The sequence below is a fragment of the Epinephelus moara genome, chromosome 16 (assembly GCF_006386435.1).
Source record: "Epinephelus moara isolate mb chromosome 16, YSFRI_EMoa_1.0, whole genome shotgun sequence".
Classification (NCBI taxonomy): Eukaryota; Metazoa; Chordata; class Actinopteri; order Perciformes; family Serranidae; genus Epinephelus; species Epinephelus moara.
In genome coordinates this window covers 24,171,558-24,188,414 of record NC_065521.1, presented here as the reverse complement: position 1 = coordinate 24,188,414, position 16,857 = coordinate 24,171,558, and the positions used below count along the sequence as shown (strand labels likewise).

General features: G+C 40.1%; 1 protein-coding gene across 1 annotated transcript; it reads left to right on the top strand.

The window, feature by feature from the left end:
* Positions 1 to 303: 303 nt before the first annotated feature.
* elapor1 (endosome-lysosome associated apoptosis and autophagy regulator 1) lies at positions 304 to 16,481 on the top strand. Its single transcript, XM_050063914.1, has 22 exons — positions 304 to 426; positions 4,987 to 5,107; positions 5,585 to 5,765; positions 6,197 to 6,344; positions 6,435 to 6,515; positions 6,639 to 6,744; positions 6,838 to 6,987; positions 7,228 to 7,316; positions 7,519 to 7,696; positions 7,991 to 8,119; positions 8,414 to 8,504; positions 8,600 to 8,705; positions 8,797 to 8,934; positions 10,135 to 10,398; positions 10,909 to 11,085; positions 11,166 to 11,316; positions 12,655 to 12,748; positions 12,880 to 12,981; positions 13,173 to 13,299; positions 15,069 to 15,247; positions 15,359 to 15,524; positions 15,608 to 16,481. The coding sequence occupies exons 1-22, from the start codon at positions 355 to 357 to the stop codon at positions 15,689 to 15,691; spliced, it is 2,934 nt and encodes a 977-aa protein (XP_049919871.1). The 5' UTR covers positions 304 to 354; the 3' UTR covers positions 15,692 to 16,481.
* Positions 16,482 to 16,857: the final 376 nt, after the last annotated feature.

Sequence of the window (16,857 nt, the reverse complement as noted above, 5' to 3'; positions counted from 1 at the left end):
CTTGCTACCTTGAAATAAATACGTCGTTGTTGTTTTTTTGTTTTTTTTACTATAGCCGTCGCTCGCTAAAAATACTAACTATTTTCTTGAACAGCCTACCGGAAACGACTCACTTCTACAGTAAATGTCCTAAAATGCTAGCAGAAGGCAGGTAAAATACATCTCAGCCTCATGTGATTCAACAGTCAGACATTAAACGATGATTCAGAATAAGAACAGCCAATCACCTCCCAGTATTTGCTCACCGTACAGAGTGAAGCCCCGCCCCCAGCCGCCGGGCGGGCAGCACCTGAGGGCGCAGGTCAACCTTCTGCTCCTCCGTCCCCATCACTTCAGCACTGACAGGAGGCGACGATGCATCTGAGACACCTTTTACTGGGGCTGCTTTTTGCACAAGCCTCTGCGGAGCTGCCCATGTGCAAAGAGGTGAGGACATTCATTTTATTTTTATTAAGTAGCCTTTTCTACCTCATGAATAACAACCCATCCAAAACTGAAATTAGGTGTCAGTTGATGTCAATGTCAGTTGATCCAGCTATAACAGTTTAATGTACATAATAATGATTCATTTCTTATGGATGAGGAGTTGCCAGAATTAATTTAAAGCCAGCAAAATATGAAATTTGTTGCTCTGAGGTGTGACACATGTAACTTTCTGAACATTTTAAAAGATGGCTGACCTGCTTCACCCAGTTGAACATATGTTTGAATATGCAAGAAACCCTCTTCAAGTGCTATGTTTGACTTTAGGCATTAAAATTCAACACATAATAAAGAAAATAGACATGAAGCATTTTCTGATGGCACATTTAAATTGGCACAATCCAACAGTGTTGATTTTAGTAAGACTAATGTTGGCCTCCTTCACATATTGTGAGTGGGAAATGAACATATGTTACTAACAAGTGCTTGAAGTGCTCGCTTCAGTGTTTACTAGAACTTCCATATGTTACGTCTTCTGCTCCTCACCCTTATAGGCTACATGTTTCCCATTTGCATAACACCAGTACAGTTTGATAACACTTAAAACATTTCTTTTTTATCAGCATACGTTGAACATTACCACGCTGTGTGTAGAGTTAAGATACCAGAGAAGGGAAAAGTTAGCACAAGGGATGTGTGGTCTTGTAATTTGAGTCTATTGGGCTTATAGGTGATGATGATTTGGGGAAGGAGGTGAGTTTGTTTCCATGCCAGTCTATTGACCACGAGGCTCAGTGGTCATTATGTCCTGTTGCCTTGGTTCCCTCATGTTTGTTTAAAGGCGGCGATTCAGCTCCAGCACATCCCCAGTTTGATGCATTTTTACATCACGTCCTCCCACCCAAACACATGTTCATCATCTGACACCCTAACCACAGCTAATGTTGCAGCTCTAATCGAAAACACAGACCCAGAGTAGTGCTGCTGCTGCTGCTGCTGCTGCTGCTCTGTTTCTGTTAACTATTAATCCCAAAGGGCTGAGTGTGGGCTCAGATTAGTCTGACTTTCCTTGGAATATAACAGCCTGCTGTTGACCAAGATTACTCCGTATGCCTGCTCTCGCCTCCTTTCAGAAGATGTTAGATTAACAAGATAACATTATGTTACATCCCAAATTACATCAGTGTGGGTGGAGCAGTGTTTGTCAGTCACCTACTGTCAGTATCTCCAGAAGGCATCAAAGCACGACAGACAAATACAACAAAAGCTTTGCACCTGAGCTCCTGCTGTCTCCAAAGTCCTGTGACAACTCTGAAAATTACATGTTTACAAAAGGATCGGATGAATCAGCATTTGTCCCCCCTGGCTGAGTAAATAAACCCTGAAGGGAGTTAAACCGGTGCAGAGTTGGAGCACATCCTTGATGAGTGAGATTAAAACAAGAGTTGAGACGGCCTCCTGGGCAAATATTAGCCGTGACTTTTATTTGGAAAAGAGGCTTGTCTGGTTTGGGAACAGAAATTCCAGAGGTATAAAACAATCTGGTGGCCTAATTTAATAGCAGCTCTATTTTCTGTTCACATGTAGCAGTGTTGTCACACTACTGGAATTTATAACGTAGATACAATACATTGAAAAATATTGATTGGCATTACTATTTTTGTTACCATGGTGAAAATTGACATTGAGGGTATAAAATATATTTTTACAAAAACAGAATATTCACGACCAATTATATAAGTGCAACACACATCAAGGGACCTTGTATCACTGCTTATGAGAGTGTGTTGAGATCAAAAAAGTCTGAAGGTCCGTGCTGCAGTTTGTGTCTCAGATGACCTCATCCTCAATACCTTAAGTACTGGGCTCTGCCTGTTAGACATGTTTCCAGACTGTTTTATCCCGCCTAGGAAAGAGAAGATGATGGTTGAATTATGTTTGTTACATAGCTCAATTAGGCTCTGCTAGAAGAATGTGTGTTGCCCCTCTCTTGGCTGGTGGTTGACGGATTTAACAGTGAGTTTGGCTCTTGAAAAACTCACCTTTATAGTGAGAAATAGGGCTGCAGAGTTTTTTGATATTTGGGAAATGTTTTTGGAATTTGTAAAAAATGATGACAATGAAGATGCTATGAAAATGTAAGGCTTAGATAAAGGATGAGGATAGTCGGCTGTACCCAGTCTTAAATGTGTGCTTAAATTATATGTTTTTTGTTTTACAGCAGTATTATTATAATTTCTGTTACTGTATTATCATTAGTAATAATAGTAACAATAATAATTTTTAGTTTTTTACAATTACTATGATTATTATTTTGTTAACTATTATTTATGTTTTTATATATAATGCCGTATGTTCTAACTTGGTGGGGTGGGGTTGTATCTGTTTAACTTGTTAAATGTTTAAAATCAATAAACATGTGTTTACTAAGCATAGATATAACAAGGCCATAACATGACACTGATGACTTTTCTTGGTTAGTAGCAGAGAACAGCAGAATGACTGTAGCAAACACTGACAATAAGAGAGAGCAAGAAGGCGTTGCTGATATCAGTGCATCGATATTGCAAAAAAAAATGAATATTGAAATCATTTTAGATTTCAGATGTTCAATATGTAGCGATAAATCAATATTTTTGACAACACTAGCATGTTGGGCTGCACAACATGTCCTTTTTTCCATCATCATTGCAATGACAAAGGCTTCATTCCAACAACTGGCTGACAAATTCAGATTACCTATATGTAACTCCTTCAGATACTTTCAGATAAGAGACTACGCTCGGAAGTTCATACCATCTTATGAGACTATACCTGACTCCACACTTAGATCCATTGTCAAGCTCCAATCATTCACTCCCTGCTTAGTATCTATCCTTTATACAGCTCTGCAGGATGAAAAAGTGGACACTTCTCATATTAGAAAGAAATGGGAAAAAGATTTAAATATCCAGACTGTAGAGAAACAATGGAATCATAGTTTAAAACAGATTAATTAATGTTATATTAATGTCAGACTCTGCCTAATGCAGTTTAAAATAGTACATAGTTTTCATATTTCCAAATTTAAGATACATAGATGGTTCCCCTCTGTTTCTTCTCTGTGACAAGTGTCAATCTAACGAAGCCTCTCTCATACACTGTCATATAATGTGTCCTAAGATTCAGAAGTACTGTAACATTTTCCTCACTATTTCAGACATTCTTTTTTTCTTTTTTAAAGATATTTTTGGGGGGCATTTTTGCCTTTAATCCACGTGACAGGTAAAGGGGGAGAGAGAGAGGGGATGACATGCAGCAAAGGGCCACGAGCTGGATTTGAACCCGGGCTGCTGCGGCAATAGCCTTGTACATGGGGCGCCTGCTCTACCACTAAGCCACCAACGCCCCTTTTTCAGACATTCTTGATTCAAGAATTAAACCTGAGCCACAAACTATTATTATTGATATTTCAGAGACATTTGACACCAGCTCAAACACGACTCATCAACTATTCTCTTATGTCAGCTAAGAAGTGCTCGCTGATGTTTTGGAAGGGTAAAAATATCCCTGATGTGAATATGTGGCTCGATGATGTCGGTACTCTGGAGGTGGAGAGGATCAGATGTATTAGAATAAGTGGGTGAATTTATTTGATGCCATCTGGCAACATTTTATTCAATATCTGGAGAGGATAACGGTGTGGTGCCATTTGCAGATTCTTGTTACCAGTTTAATGTAGGATGCTTTGATTTTGTTTTGGTGTCTAGGTTGGGTGCTTTATCTCTTTCTTCTATTCTCCTTTTTTTTCTGTTGTGTTTTTTTAAATATAACTTCTAAAAGAGAATGGTGCCTGTATTAGTTGTGTAAATGTGATAATTATCTCCATATATTGCATTTGTATATTTACCAATAATTTCTTTATTTGTATATATTTACTAATGATCTGTGCAAACTGACACCACTCTCAATGAAATGCTTTAACTAAAGAGAGAACAAGACAGTGCTGCTGATATCGGTGCATCAATATTGGAATGTTTTTTGTTTTTTTTTAAATCTATATTTGGTTAAAAGAATATTAGTAGAAAGCTAAACTTTAAAATGCAACAATCATTCTTTTCTTTTGGTTTCTTTTCTGGTCAGTTCAATTTGTTCAATAAAATAATTTCCTTTCATTTTTCCAACTAAACAAGCAATTTGTTGTATTTTATCAGTAAATGTTAAGCAGCAGAAAGGCAGAACAGAGTACACTGTACTATAGCATATTTTCTGCATATCGTGCAGCTGAGGTGTGCAGTGTCATTAAGGTTTAATCCACTAGGAACCATGGATGTTTGCACAAAATGTAACTACAATCAATGTAATGGTTGTTGAGACATTTCAGTCCACAAATGTTAAAAAGGAAACATCAGAGAAAATTGCATAGTCATAGTTTTCCTAATATCAGGCAGCCTTACCTGCATATTGACTTGCATCTTTGTGTATCAATAAAATCTATGTCATGTACTTCTTGTATGTATGGTGTGCATATAGTGTGTTTTTATCCAGCTGTGTGAAACTAACACCTGTGTTTTGTCTCTGCAGTCAGATTATCACTTTGAGTACACAGAGTGTGACGCACTCGGGTCACGATGGAGAGTGGCGGTTCCCAACAAAGCCGACATATGCACAGGCCTCCCCGATCCAGTTAAAGGCACACAGTGCAGTAAGTGTCCGACTCTTATATCTCATTTTATCCACCATCCACAATCTGTATCACAGCTATAAAGGTCCAGTGTGTCGGATTTAGGGGCATCTATTGGCAGAAATGGTATATGATCATAAGAGTCATAGTGTTGTCGTTACCTTAGAATGAGCCTTTAATATCTACATATGGAGAGGGTCCTCTTCCAGGGAATCCGCCATGTTGTTTCTACAGTTGCTCAGAACAGACAAACCAAACACACATGGCTTTAGATTGGGTCATTCATGTTTTCGCATCTTCCACCATAGTTACATGTTTGGCTCATGGGTGAAGTTTCAGTTCTGCAACCTCACCTCTAGAGGCTAATTAATCTCACACTGGACTTTTAATGAGTAAATATTGTCACCACACTTTATCCTCTCTCTGTATCTTGCCATGTTGTCCACATCTTCATGATACTCTTCCACTGTGGCCTCTTTCTTTCTTTTCCTCTCACAGCCTTCTCCTGTAGTGAGGGGGAGTTCCTTGACATGCAGTCGCAGCAGTGCCAGAAGTGTGCTGCAGGCACCTACTCGCTGGGCACCGGCGTGGCCTTTGATGAGTGGGACAGCCTGCCGTCTGGTTTTGTCACCCACGGGGTGACCGGCAATGGCGGGGATTCCCACACAGACTGCTCCAAGTCAGTATATGCCTCAGTTGTAATATGATTTTAAAAGCAGGTTTTACTGATCAGTCAAAGCTCTCACTGTTTCTTAGTTTCAAGTGGTGCTGGGTATTATACTGATATTGTGACATGAGACTAGATATTGTCAGATTTTGGATGTTGTAATATCATATGTGTTATATTTTCCTGGTTTTAAAGACTTCATTAGAGTAAAGTGATGTCATTTTCTTACCCCACTTAGTCATTATATCCACATTACTGATGATTGTTTATCGAAAATCTCATTGTGTACATACTTTGTGAAAGCACCAATAGTCAACCCAAGAATTTCATTGCAGTATCAAGGTATTTGGTCAATGAAATCGTGATATTTGTTTTTCTCCATATCATCTTAGTTTAGTTTCAAGAAACTCATCAAACTGTTTCTGCTGCTGCTGTTTCTCCAGCTCAACCTGGACGCCAAAGGGTGACCACATAGCCTCAAACACAGACGAGTGCACTGCAACACTGTCGTATGCTGTGAGCCTGAAGCAACCTGGAACTGTGACCTTTGATTATTTCTACCCGGACAGCAACATTTACTTTGAGTTCTTTGTAAGTGCTTTAAGACGACTGTTGATGTTGACAAAGATGGCTGTCTTTAGAGGGGGATGTTTGGTCACCTCTGACTCAAATCTCCTGCAGGTTCAGAATGACCAGTGTCAGTCTACGGACTCTGAGAGCCGCTGGATGAAGATCTCTGACAGCTTCTTCAGCAAACACGGGGTTTGTCTCACTGTTGGTCTTCGTCACACCTGCTGGCGTCTGGTTTTCATTTGCCGGAGAATTCAGATTGTAAGACCTTTCAATGTTTTTGTTCCTTTCTCATTTTCACATCACTCTGTGCAGGTTGAGCTTAAGAGCGGCAACAATGTGTTGTACTGGAGAACCACTGGGTATACTCTGGAGGGCAGCACTATCAAACCCGTGCTGTTAAAAAACATCGCCATCTCAGGTAGATTATCTCTGTAGTGTGTCGTGTGCAGCAGTCACTCCTCAGCTCTTTCCTGTTAATGATTACAAGTTGATTGATGCTGTTTTTTTCCAGGAGTGTCCTACACCTCAGAGTGTTTCCACTGTAAACCCGGCACCCACAGTGCAAAAGCAGGATCTGCCCGCTGCACCCCCTGCCCTGCTGACACCTACTCCAACAAGGGTGCCACCGTTTGCCATCAGTGTGAAAAAGACAAATACTCAGGTTTCTATTTCTAATGCTCTGTCCACAAACACCAGTCGTGTCACTGACCAGCATACGCTTTAACTCATACATATATCTGAACTTACAACTGTTACGCATTTGCATATTGTCGCACTCGTGCAAAGTACTCTGCATGCAAATACTGCATTTACTGCTTAAGTGTGTGAGGTTTGTCTTATCTCTGGATCTTAATGTGAGCTGTGTGTTTTCCCTCGTCCGGCTTGGTTTGTATTTTTCCAGAGGCTGGCTCAGGGAGCTGCAAACCGAGACCTGCGTGTACAAACAGTGACTACTTCTACACCCACACGCCCTGTGACTCTGAGGGAAAGGTAATGTAGGTTTAGTAGAGGTGAACACACACACACACACACACACACACACACACACAGATTTCACCTTGAAACAGCCAGCAGCCATCTGGTGTAACTATTAGGTTTCTGTAAATATGGATTGTCTGGGCTGATTGTGTGTGCCACAGAGCATCTGGTGCCTTCTTTCATGTATTCATGTCTGGCTTGCTGTGCGTCTCAGACTCAGCTAATGTACAAGTGGATCGAGCCGAAGATCTGCTGTGAGACTGTCAAAGAAGCCGTGAAGCTGCCTGCATCAGGGGAGAAGCAAACCTGTCCTCCATGCAACCCGGGTTTCTTTGTCACCAACTCTTCCATCTGTGAACCCTGCACCCAAGGTTTCTTCTCAAATGGCACAGGTGCAGAATCATTACCCTCCTCCTTAAATGCATGTCAGACTTTCATTCATGTGTACATACCAGAGACCTTGACATTTGATACTAAGTATATTGATAATAATAAACGCTAATCTACAGCCTTTGTGATAATAAGAGTCCCACAGCAGCACTATAAAGATCATTAAAATAGATGGATGTAAATTAGTACATTAAACTATCAAAGAGTCAAATGTTCTTGACTGATGTTTCTTGTTTTATTTTCCAGTTTTTTAGCACATGCATACTCTGACAAAATAACACATTATTTACTCACAGCCTGCAACGAGTGCCCCGTTGGAACAGAGCCAGTGGTGGGTTACGAGTACAAATGGTGGAACACGATGCCGAGCAACATGAAGAGCACTGTCTTTCGCCGAGAGTTCGGCGAATCTGAACACAGCACGGGTGAGAAACGTAATATTTGGGCAACACAGTGTAGATGGAGAGGGCAGACAACACAGCAGTTAAATGATAACCATCATAGTCAGAAAAAAAACCCCTAAAGAAGGGTGACCGAAAACAGCTAGAGGTTGAAGGATGGCACGAACAGTGGGAAGGCGAGGAATCTGGGGACCGCAGACAAAAAAATATAAACCATATAAACCTTGCTAGTTGGATTGTTTTGTCAAACTGCTATGTCAAAGCTGAGAAATTAACTGTTAGTTGTGATATTAAATGTTATTTTGTTTGTAATGACAGCATGGGAGGTGGCTGGAGAGTACATCTACACTGCCCCCGGGGATCAGGACACAGACTACCTAATGCTCACGCTCGATGTCCCTGGATACAGGTGAAGTCAAACATGTCTCTTAAAGGAGTTAAATGTCTATATGTGTACTATATCCAAGTTGGAAATGCTGAATGAAAGGTCACTTGTGTCCACAGGCTGCCTCAGTCCGTGGCCAAAGACAGCGAGACGAGTGAGCTTTCTCGCATCACCTTCGTCTTTAAGACCACGTGTACAGCTGACTGCAAATTTTACTTCCTGGCGGTGAGGAGAAATGTTCCCACATATAAAAAAGTAAAGCTTGACATCACTATGATGTGTGCGGGTGATGTGATGTGAGTGTATTTCTCTGCAGGGTTACAATCAGTGGAATAACGAATTGGTGGAGCACTGGAAAGGCAGCAACATGCAACAGTCATACTCCTATGTGATCCAGAGCAACAGCACCACCAGCTTCACCTGGACGTTTAGAAGAACAGAGGAACGTAACGTGGTGAGACGCAGTCATATATACCCAAAATCACTCTTCATCTGTGACCTTCATACAGCTTCACCCCCTCAGCCTTAAACATATCACGCCGCAGAAGGAAGTGTGCATCTACTCATGAACGAGAGGCTCATGCTTGTGACAGTGCAAGAAGAAATCATTGATGGCACTAATGTTAGCTAGCTCAGTGGTGCTAGGTGAGCTAGCAGTAGATGCACATGTTTTCTGCACGGTGATACAGTTGATAGGTGTATTTTGTTAGAAATAAAGTAGTTCCTACATGAAACTGCAACAAGGTCTGTGGATTATCTTGAGTAACCAGGTCATGATTTCAGGAAAGACACATTGCTGTTGAGTTTTTCAAATGTTTTTTTTTTTTTTGCGCTTTGCGCACCACAAGCCAAGTGCCATCTAGTTCCATTATATTGGAGTGAAGACGTCTCTACGGCCGATATCTCCAACAGTCTGCAACTCATACTGAAACAATCTAGACTGATAAATAGCACAAAAGTTAAGAGGAAATAAATGTTTTTAACGTTTAATTCATGGCAGTCAGTTGGACCTCTTAGGTCCCTCTATGTGTTCTTTGCTGTGCTTCATCAAAGTGAAAATTTACAGAGAAGTAATGCATTCATTTGGGGAAACAAATCTGCTCTTTTTTCTGAATTAATGACATAATAATGTTGTTAATTAAAAAATTGGGCTTTTTTCTGAAGTGAATGCATTATGTTTCCTGAAAAAACTTGCTAGTAATCTCTGACAGTAAATGTGAAAACAGTGTGCCGAGAACTACAGGTACATGTAAGAGGAAGTCTGACACTCCATTAGATTTATAAGAGAGTGAGAAGATGAAGCACCAAATTTAACAATAAATACGGTGAATTTATTTACAAATTATGTCATTAAATGTTTCAAATCATCACTAGAATTTGTTATGTCAGACTGCTGTGGCGTCAAGTTTTCTTTCTCAGATTTGTGGAGTTCTTTTGCAGAGTGAGTTTCCCCCAGTTGCTGCACTGAACTCTAGAGGGCAGTCTAGAGCTGTGTGTCTACTTTGAAAACCTTTGAATGACCTTTGCACATAGTCTGACTGAGAGCTGAGAAGAAAGCATGAATAGACGTAAAATAAATCCTAAAAAGGACAGATAACTACTCTGTGTGTAGAGTGACTCATCTGGTGACTAAAACTGTCTTCTCTTCCCTCAGGAGCGGAAATACAGCTCTGATTCTGCAAAGATCTTCTCCATCCACATCACCAATGTGATCGGAGGTGTGGCCACTGAGTGTAGCCGCTGTGCCCTTAATTCCGCTATGGCCGACTCCGCCTGTGTTCCCTGCCCACCGGGACACTACATGGTCAGCGAGACTGGAGCGTGTGAGAGCTGCCCGCCAAACACCTTCATCAGGGCCGGTCAGCCTGTCGGAGAGGCTGCTTGTGTTCAGTGTGGACCAAACACACAGAGAAACAAGGTGATGGGAACAAAATCTTGACCACTAAAATCTCTAAATACAAATTCCTGACTTAATTGATCAATGTACAAATGTCTGCAGAGCTGTTGAGGACATAGAGGTCATGTCTTTGAGAGGAGTTTACTATTACTACTACTACTACTATTATACACAGTGGAAGATGTTAAAGGCTAATTTTCACACTTTTAAAGACTTTATCTCTCTAAGTATGACTGTTTTAGTTTGCAGAAATAATCTTCACTATGTGCCTCCTACTTGCCTTGTTTTATAAAATTTACCAATATATATCGACCCACATCATGTAGCCTTTACTAATGTAATTCTATACAAAACAAAAACACACAGAACTAAAACACAAAAACCAAATAAATTTAGGACTTACTGGTAGGATGACCTCTATATTCCACCTGATATCAGCATTTCCTGGTTGTCTTCTTTGGGTTTCCCACAGTCGGTACATGAGATTATTCCACCCACTGAAAACACAATATGTTCCTCTCCATCCTCCAGGCCTACACAGCTTGTCTCAGTGACTGTACGTTGGATGTGCAGACAGGAGAAGGCGCGCTGCTGCACTATGACTTCTCTCCTCTGTCCAACGTCAGCGGCTTCCACAGCAGCCCCCGCTTCACCAACAAAGGCCTGAGATATTTCCATCGCTTTAATTTTGGCCTGTGTGGGAGAGAGGTGAGAAGCTGTGATCCTGGTGACTGGTGTTTTTCATAAAATTTTAGTTTGATGTTAAAGCTGCTGTGTCTCTCTTACAGGGCAGAGTACCGGCTACCTGCATGGACAATGTGACAGCGAGTGGGAAAGAGGTCAAAGGTTACGTCTGTAGGGCCACTGTGGTTCCTTCTGAAATCAGGAGTCAGAGCGTGGTGTCCACCCAGCCTTTCATCATCGGTGACTCACTTGCCGGTATGGACTGAATGCTGCATCCACCTATTGCTGTAGAGGAGAAAATATTTAGGATTTCCCCAGATTTTGTCATTTGCAGTACAGTTGTTAAAAATGCCCTGATTTTAATTAAGGGGACACAGTTTTATCATTTGTATTATATATTGTTTAGTCTGCTGGGACGTCTCAACAACCATTGGATAGAAAACTTTGTACAGACATTCATGGTTCCAACAGGTTGAATCATAATGATTTCGGTGATCCTCTGACTTTTCCACTTGCACCTCCATGAGCAAACACTTCAGTTTATGACCAGCCAATGTCATCCCCATCAGCGTCAGTGGAACTTTGTACTTAGTGCTAATTAGCAAATGTTAGCACGCTAACACACTAATCTAAGATGGTGAACATAGCAAACATTAGACCTGCCAAACATTAACGTCAGTATTCTCACTGGGAGCCTTCTGCACGCTGATGTTAGCATTTAGCTCATAGCACCACTACACCACAGTACTGGGGGTGGAGATCTTTAGGCACCTTATGATTCCATTCTGATTCAGAGGGCTGTGATGCAATTATAAGACGATTATTGATGCATCACATTTTTTTTTATTTCTACGCATGATTTATTTTTTGTCAGTGTGTGACAGCTTGCTGTTTTTAAATTATAACTTTTTGCAGTGGTGAAAGAGGCATTCAGATCTTAATGTTCAGAGACAGCAAGAATAAATATGTGTAATAAGTTTGTCACACCATAAGAAAACGTGTTATTAAGCACCCAGCCACATGCTCTAAGACGCTAGTCATGCCCACTCACTCGCAGTAAAGCTGCAGCCTCTTTTAATTGTAGCACTGCCATGGACGCTCCATCTAGCAGCTTCATTGGACTTGTACAACCATACATGTTTAAGCTATCAGAGCCAGATTCACATTTGGAGTCTGAGGTTATTGACCTGCCCGAAAATCAACCTAGTTCTTAGTCTGCAACAGAATGGCCATTTTTAATTAATCTTTAAATTAATAGATAGTTCTTGTGCTTCATTGCGTCATCCAGCAGGCTTTTAACCTGGAAAATCCTGGACATAGAAATGGTGAAAAACAGTTTAATGGTCTTTTGTCCCCCACCTTTACACAGCACAGCCTCTGAAGCTGTGAGCATGGCTGCAGACTTGTTGTCTCATTACTGTGTAGTTTGATACCTTACAGTGTAGTTTTACCTCCTCAGGTCCACAGTCAAATAAACAGTCAAAATACACGTCGCTTCTTAGGGCTGATAGAAGATGAAGTTGGAACTGCAGGTTTACACTGTGTACATGTCATAGATCAGATAAATATGTTACATGTCTTCTTATTCTGAAGGTGTGACGACAGACACGACCCTGAACGGCATCTCATCTCCAGAGTGGCTGTTTCCCGCTGCGTCCGGCCTGCCAGATGTCATCTTCTATTACAAGTAAATAAGATCACAGTTTATCATTTATTTATTTTCATTCATCCACTGTGATGCTTAAGAGTACATATTTGATGCTTGTGAAATTTGTCACATATTGGAAGTTAAGATCTTTATGTTTGTGATGTTTCCAGGTCCAGTGAGACGACTCAGGCCTGTAAACAAGGCAGGTCGACCACCGTCAGGCTGAGATGTAACCCCACAGTGACTGCTAAAGACCACATCACGCTGCCAAGGTAGCTTTCACTGCGACCAAGCTCAACTTTTGACCCTACAAGAGTTGCTCAGAAAACTTTTGATATTACACACATATTGTATTACAGCAGTCACACTGAGCTCTGAGCTGTGGACAAAGAGGCTCCTCTGAGATTTTTTTTCATCACATACAGGTTGTAATCATCCCTCTTATCTGTGTTTTCCTCCATAGTAACTGTTCAGAGGGGACGTGTGATGGTTGTACTTTCCACTTTCTGTGGCAGAGCCAGCATGCGTGTCCACTCTGCACCAAAGACCACTACAGAGAGATTGTCAGCGCTTGTGTCCAAGGAATACAGGTAGAGCTGCACAGGCACGGTCATACTGACAAAAATAATTTTACCTCCTCAACCCCACAAACCCATCACAGATCCATCACAAACTTGCATTGTTTGGAGAGAAATATTGAAATGTTTAAAATTTCTATTATGTCAGACTGAATTACAGGGTAAAAAAAAAAGATAATATCATTTGCAAGACAAAATTTCCATTTTATATGACACTTTAACTCTAAAGAGGGGTGTCTTGCATTTCTTTAAAAGGGAACTACACCCAAATTCATACATAGGAATACTATGGTCTAAGACAGTCAAAAAATCTTAGTAAAAATGAACAACTCTCTCCCAAATGCAAAAACTACAGTGCTAAATCCCTCAAAGATGTCATTTGTTTAAAGTCTGGAGCTGCTCCACAGTAAATGAATTGGGAAAGACGGCAAGGCAAAGCCAAAATCACAAGGCACACCTGTATTTATATCTGTGCACAATAGCTGCTATAACTTGTGTTATCACTCTTATCATGACATAAGACAATAAAAGTAAGAAAAAATAAGACAGGTAGCTTTCCTAATACTGTCTACTGACTCTTTTCTTTCGTTGGTAGGTTGTCTTCACTGGTGCTTTGTTGTAATTTGCAATAAAGCGGCTTTTTCCTTTTAAATGTTATCACCCCTCACACTGGCTGCCAATCAGGGCTTTTCATGACTCACACACTTATAATTCCCACCTGCGAATAGCGACAAATAGATTCCCTGTGAAGGTTTTTTCAAATTTGATTAAATTAAATTACATTTTTAGCTAGAGTTTGCCTCTTTATGAGGAAATGGGTGCACACAGCATACTGATACAGCCAGCTAAAAATTAATTCATCACTTTTTGTATAGGCCCAGTTGAATACTGCAATAATAATGTGTGGTTATAACAAAATCCCACAGCACACCAGTGTGCCTGCTGCAGCACACCATTTGAGAACCACTGTTCTAGATAACACTGAGAACAACCAGGGGAATGTTCAGTATATGGGTGTATTTTCTGTTTCAGACCTGAGAACATTACAATAGAATAAAGCTCATCTGGGTATAAAAAAAGAAAATAAACATACTGTGGTTCCACAAAATCAGTCTCCTATTGATTGGTCTCATGTTTCTGGCTTTGAGAGAGAGAAGCCCATGTTGACAGACATTGATTGAACTTTCCTAGGTCATGGAAGTAACATATTGAAATTCTTTATTTAGGTGGTGTTTCCTTGAAGGTACTATAAGCATGATGCCGACACAGTGAAACACTGGAACACACATATATAATGTTTAAGTAACTTTTATGGGAAATTTAAAGCAATAGTATGACATTTTGAGAAATAACACTTATTCACTTTCTGGCAGAGATGAGAAGATCAATCTTGGAACACATCAGCTTTCAGTCTGAGGATGGTAATCCTCTGGGGGCGATGGCCAATATTTTGAGCTGATCTGATGTAGCCGGCTGATATCCAGCAACAACACATCCTATTCTACGCGCCTGTGATTTTGTCTAATCTCTATAAACAGTTATCTGCACATGAATGCAGGATGCAGTTGTAGTCTTTTGCGTATTGTTTTTATAAAACTGCTTGTGACATCTTGACCGTGGCTTTCGCTTGCAAATGAACATGTAGCCCATTTTGTAGAAAATACCACAGTACATATAGTGTATTGCCAGTCAGCCTGAAAATACAGAGATATGAATTTTTGTCCATATTGCCCAGCCTTAACTGAGGCAAATCTAACTGTCTCTGTGTGTGTGTGTTTCAGAGAACCACCTATGTGTGGCAGCAGCCGTTGCAGTGTTTCGGAGGAGAGTCACTACCGCCACAAAAAGTCAATGCCTGTGTGACTCTGGATTTCTGGCTCAAGTTTGGTGTTTCCACGGGAACGATCGCTGCTGTGCTGCTCATCAGTATCAGCTGCTATTTCTGGAAGAAGACACGCAAGTGAGACTTCGGAGCTTAGCATTTCTTTTGGTGTTTTCTAAAGCACTGATATGTCATGTTAATAAATAAGATTAAAGCATAGTAAAAAAACAACTCTCCCAATCTCCACAGGTTGCAGTATAAATACTCCAAGCTGATGATGAGCTCCGGGGGTAAAGAGTGTGAGCTGCCCACTGCAGACAGCTGTGCAATAATGGAGGGAGAGGACGCAGAGGACGACCTCATGGACCTCACCAAGAAGTCCTTCTTCACCAAAATTAGGTCCTTCTCACGAGAGGTCAGTGACCCCTTCATTCACACATATTGAGCTACAAATAAGGCAGCGTCTCATGCTTTATGTTTTTATCCATGTGTTTTCAGAGGACATCAGATGGATTTGACTCGGTTCCACTCAAATCATCTTCGTCACACCATCAAATACTGGAGGAAGACTCTGATGATTAATTCAGAGGACGAACAGATTCTTCTATCAAACTTTAAGACAAACCGATCCAACAGACGGAGTCACAGAAAACAGACTTTTTAAATTAATGAATAGAGTGATAGTTTTATTGAGTATTATTTGTCATATGTTAGGCTGCCGAACCTAATATTGCAATAGGAAGTCTCCATATTGGGGATATTCTGTATTTTCAAAGCCAAATTGTGTTTTTCAAACTTAGATGAGAACCAAACCGTGGATAAAGTTACAATTTTTGTACATGTGTCAGACTGTGTACATTTTACATAATTGTGAGTGTGTATTTCATTCTTTTTTTTGTTTTTTTTTTGGTTTTTTTTGGGCTATCCTGTTTTTTATTTGACCAGCCACCCAGTTCAGGCTTATAAAGTTACTGGCAACATGTGAATTATATGTGCTACAGCTTTTGATAACCTTTTATGCTGCACCTAAGATTATGATATAATCTTGCTTTGTATTTTCTACAATAAAAAAACAACACAAATGTCCATCTCGAGAAATTAAGAATAACCTCAAATGCTGCCTTAAAACCATATTCCAAAGCATAAAAATTTCTTAATAAATCACTTTGTGTTACATACATTATATGATACTTTTATGTTACTGCTTCATATGTTCATGTGTATTGTCATGTGCCTTGGATTGAAACAAAATATAGCTTTATATAAAGAGTATTTCTTCTGTGGTTGTTGGTTTAGTTAAGAATAAAAAAATGTGAATTTTAATGTCATGCACATGTAATAAATGTTTTAAATATTTAACCAAAGACTTAAATCTGCGTGTCATGATTCCAAAAAACGGAAATACAAAATTTTAATCAAAAATGTCTCTCTTCTGCAATTTTCCATGGAAACACATAAAATCATAAAAGTATCACTATAAGCAGTAGTGGAATGTAACTACAAACATTAAGTGAAACACTGCACTGAAGTATCTATTTTCTGCACTGGTACTACTACTTCACTACAATACAGAGTAAAACATTGTACTTTTTACCCATTTTTACATTTTTCTGACCACTGTTAGTTACTAATTACTTTGCACATTAAGGTTTTCCTCCCAGCTGGCTAATTTTCACCTGCAGTCCTTTGGCAAGATGTTTTGATACCAATAAAAAAAATATCACAGAATAAAAACAGCAGTAAGCCAT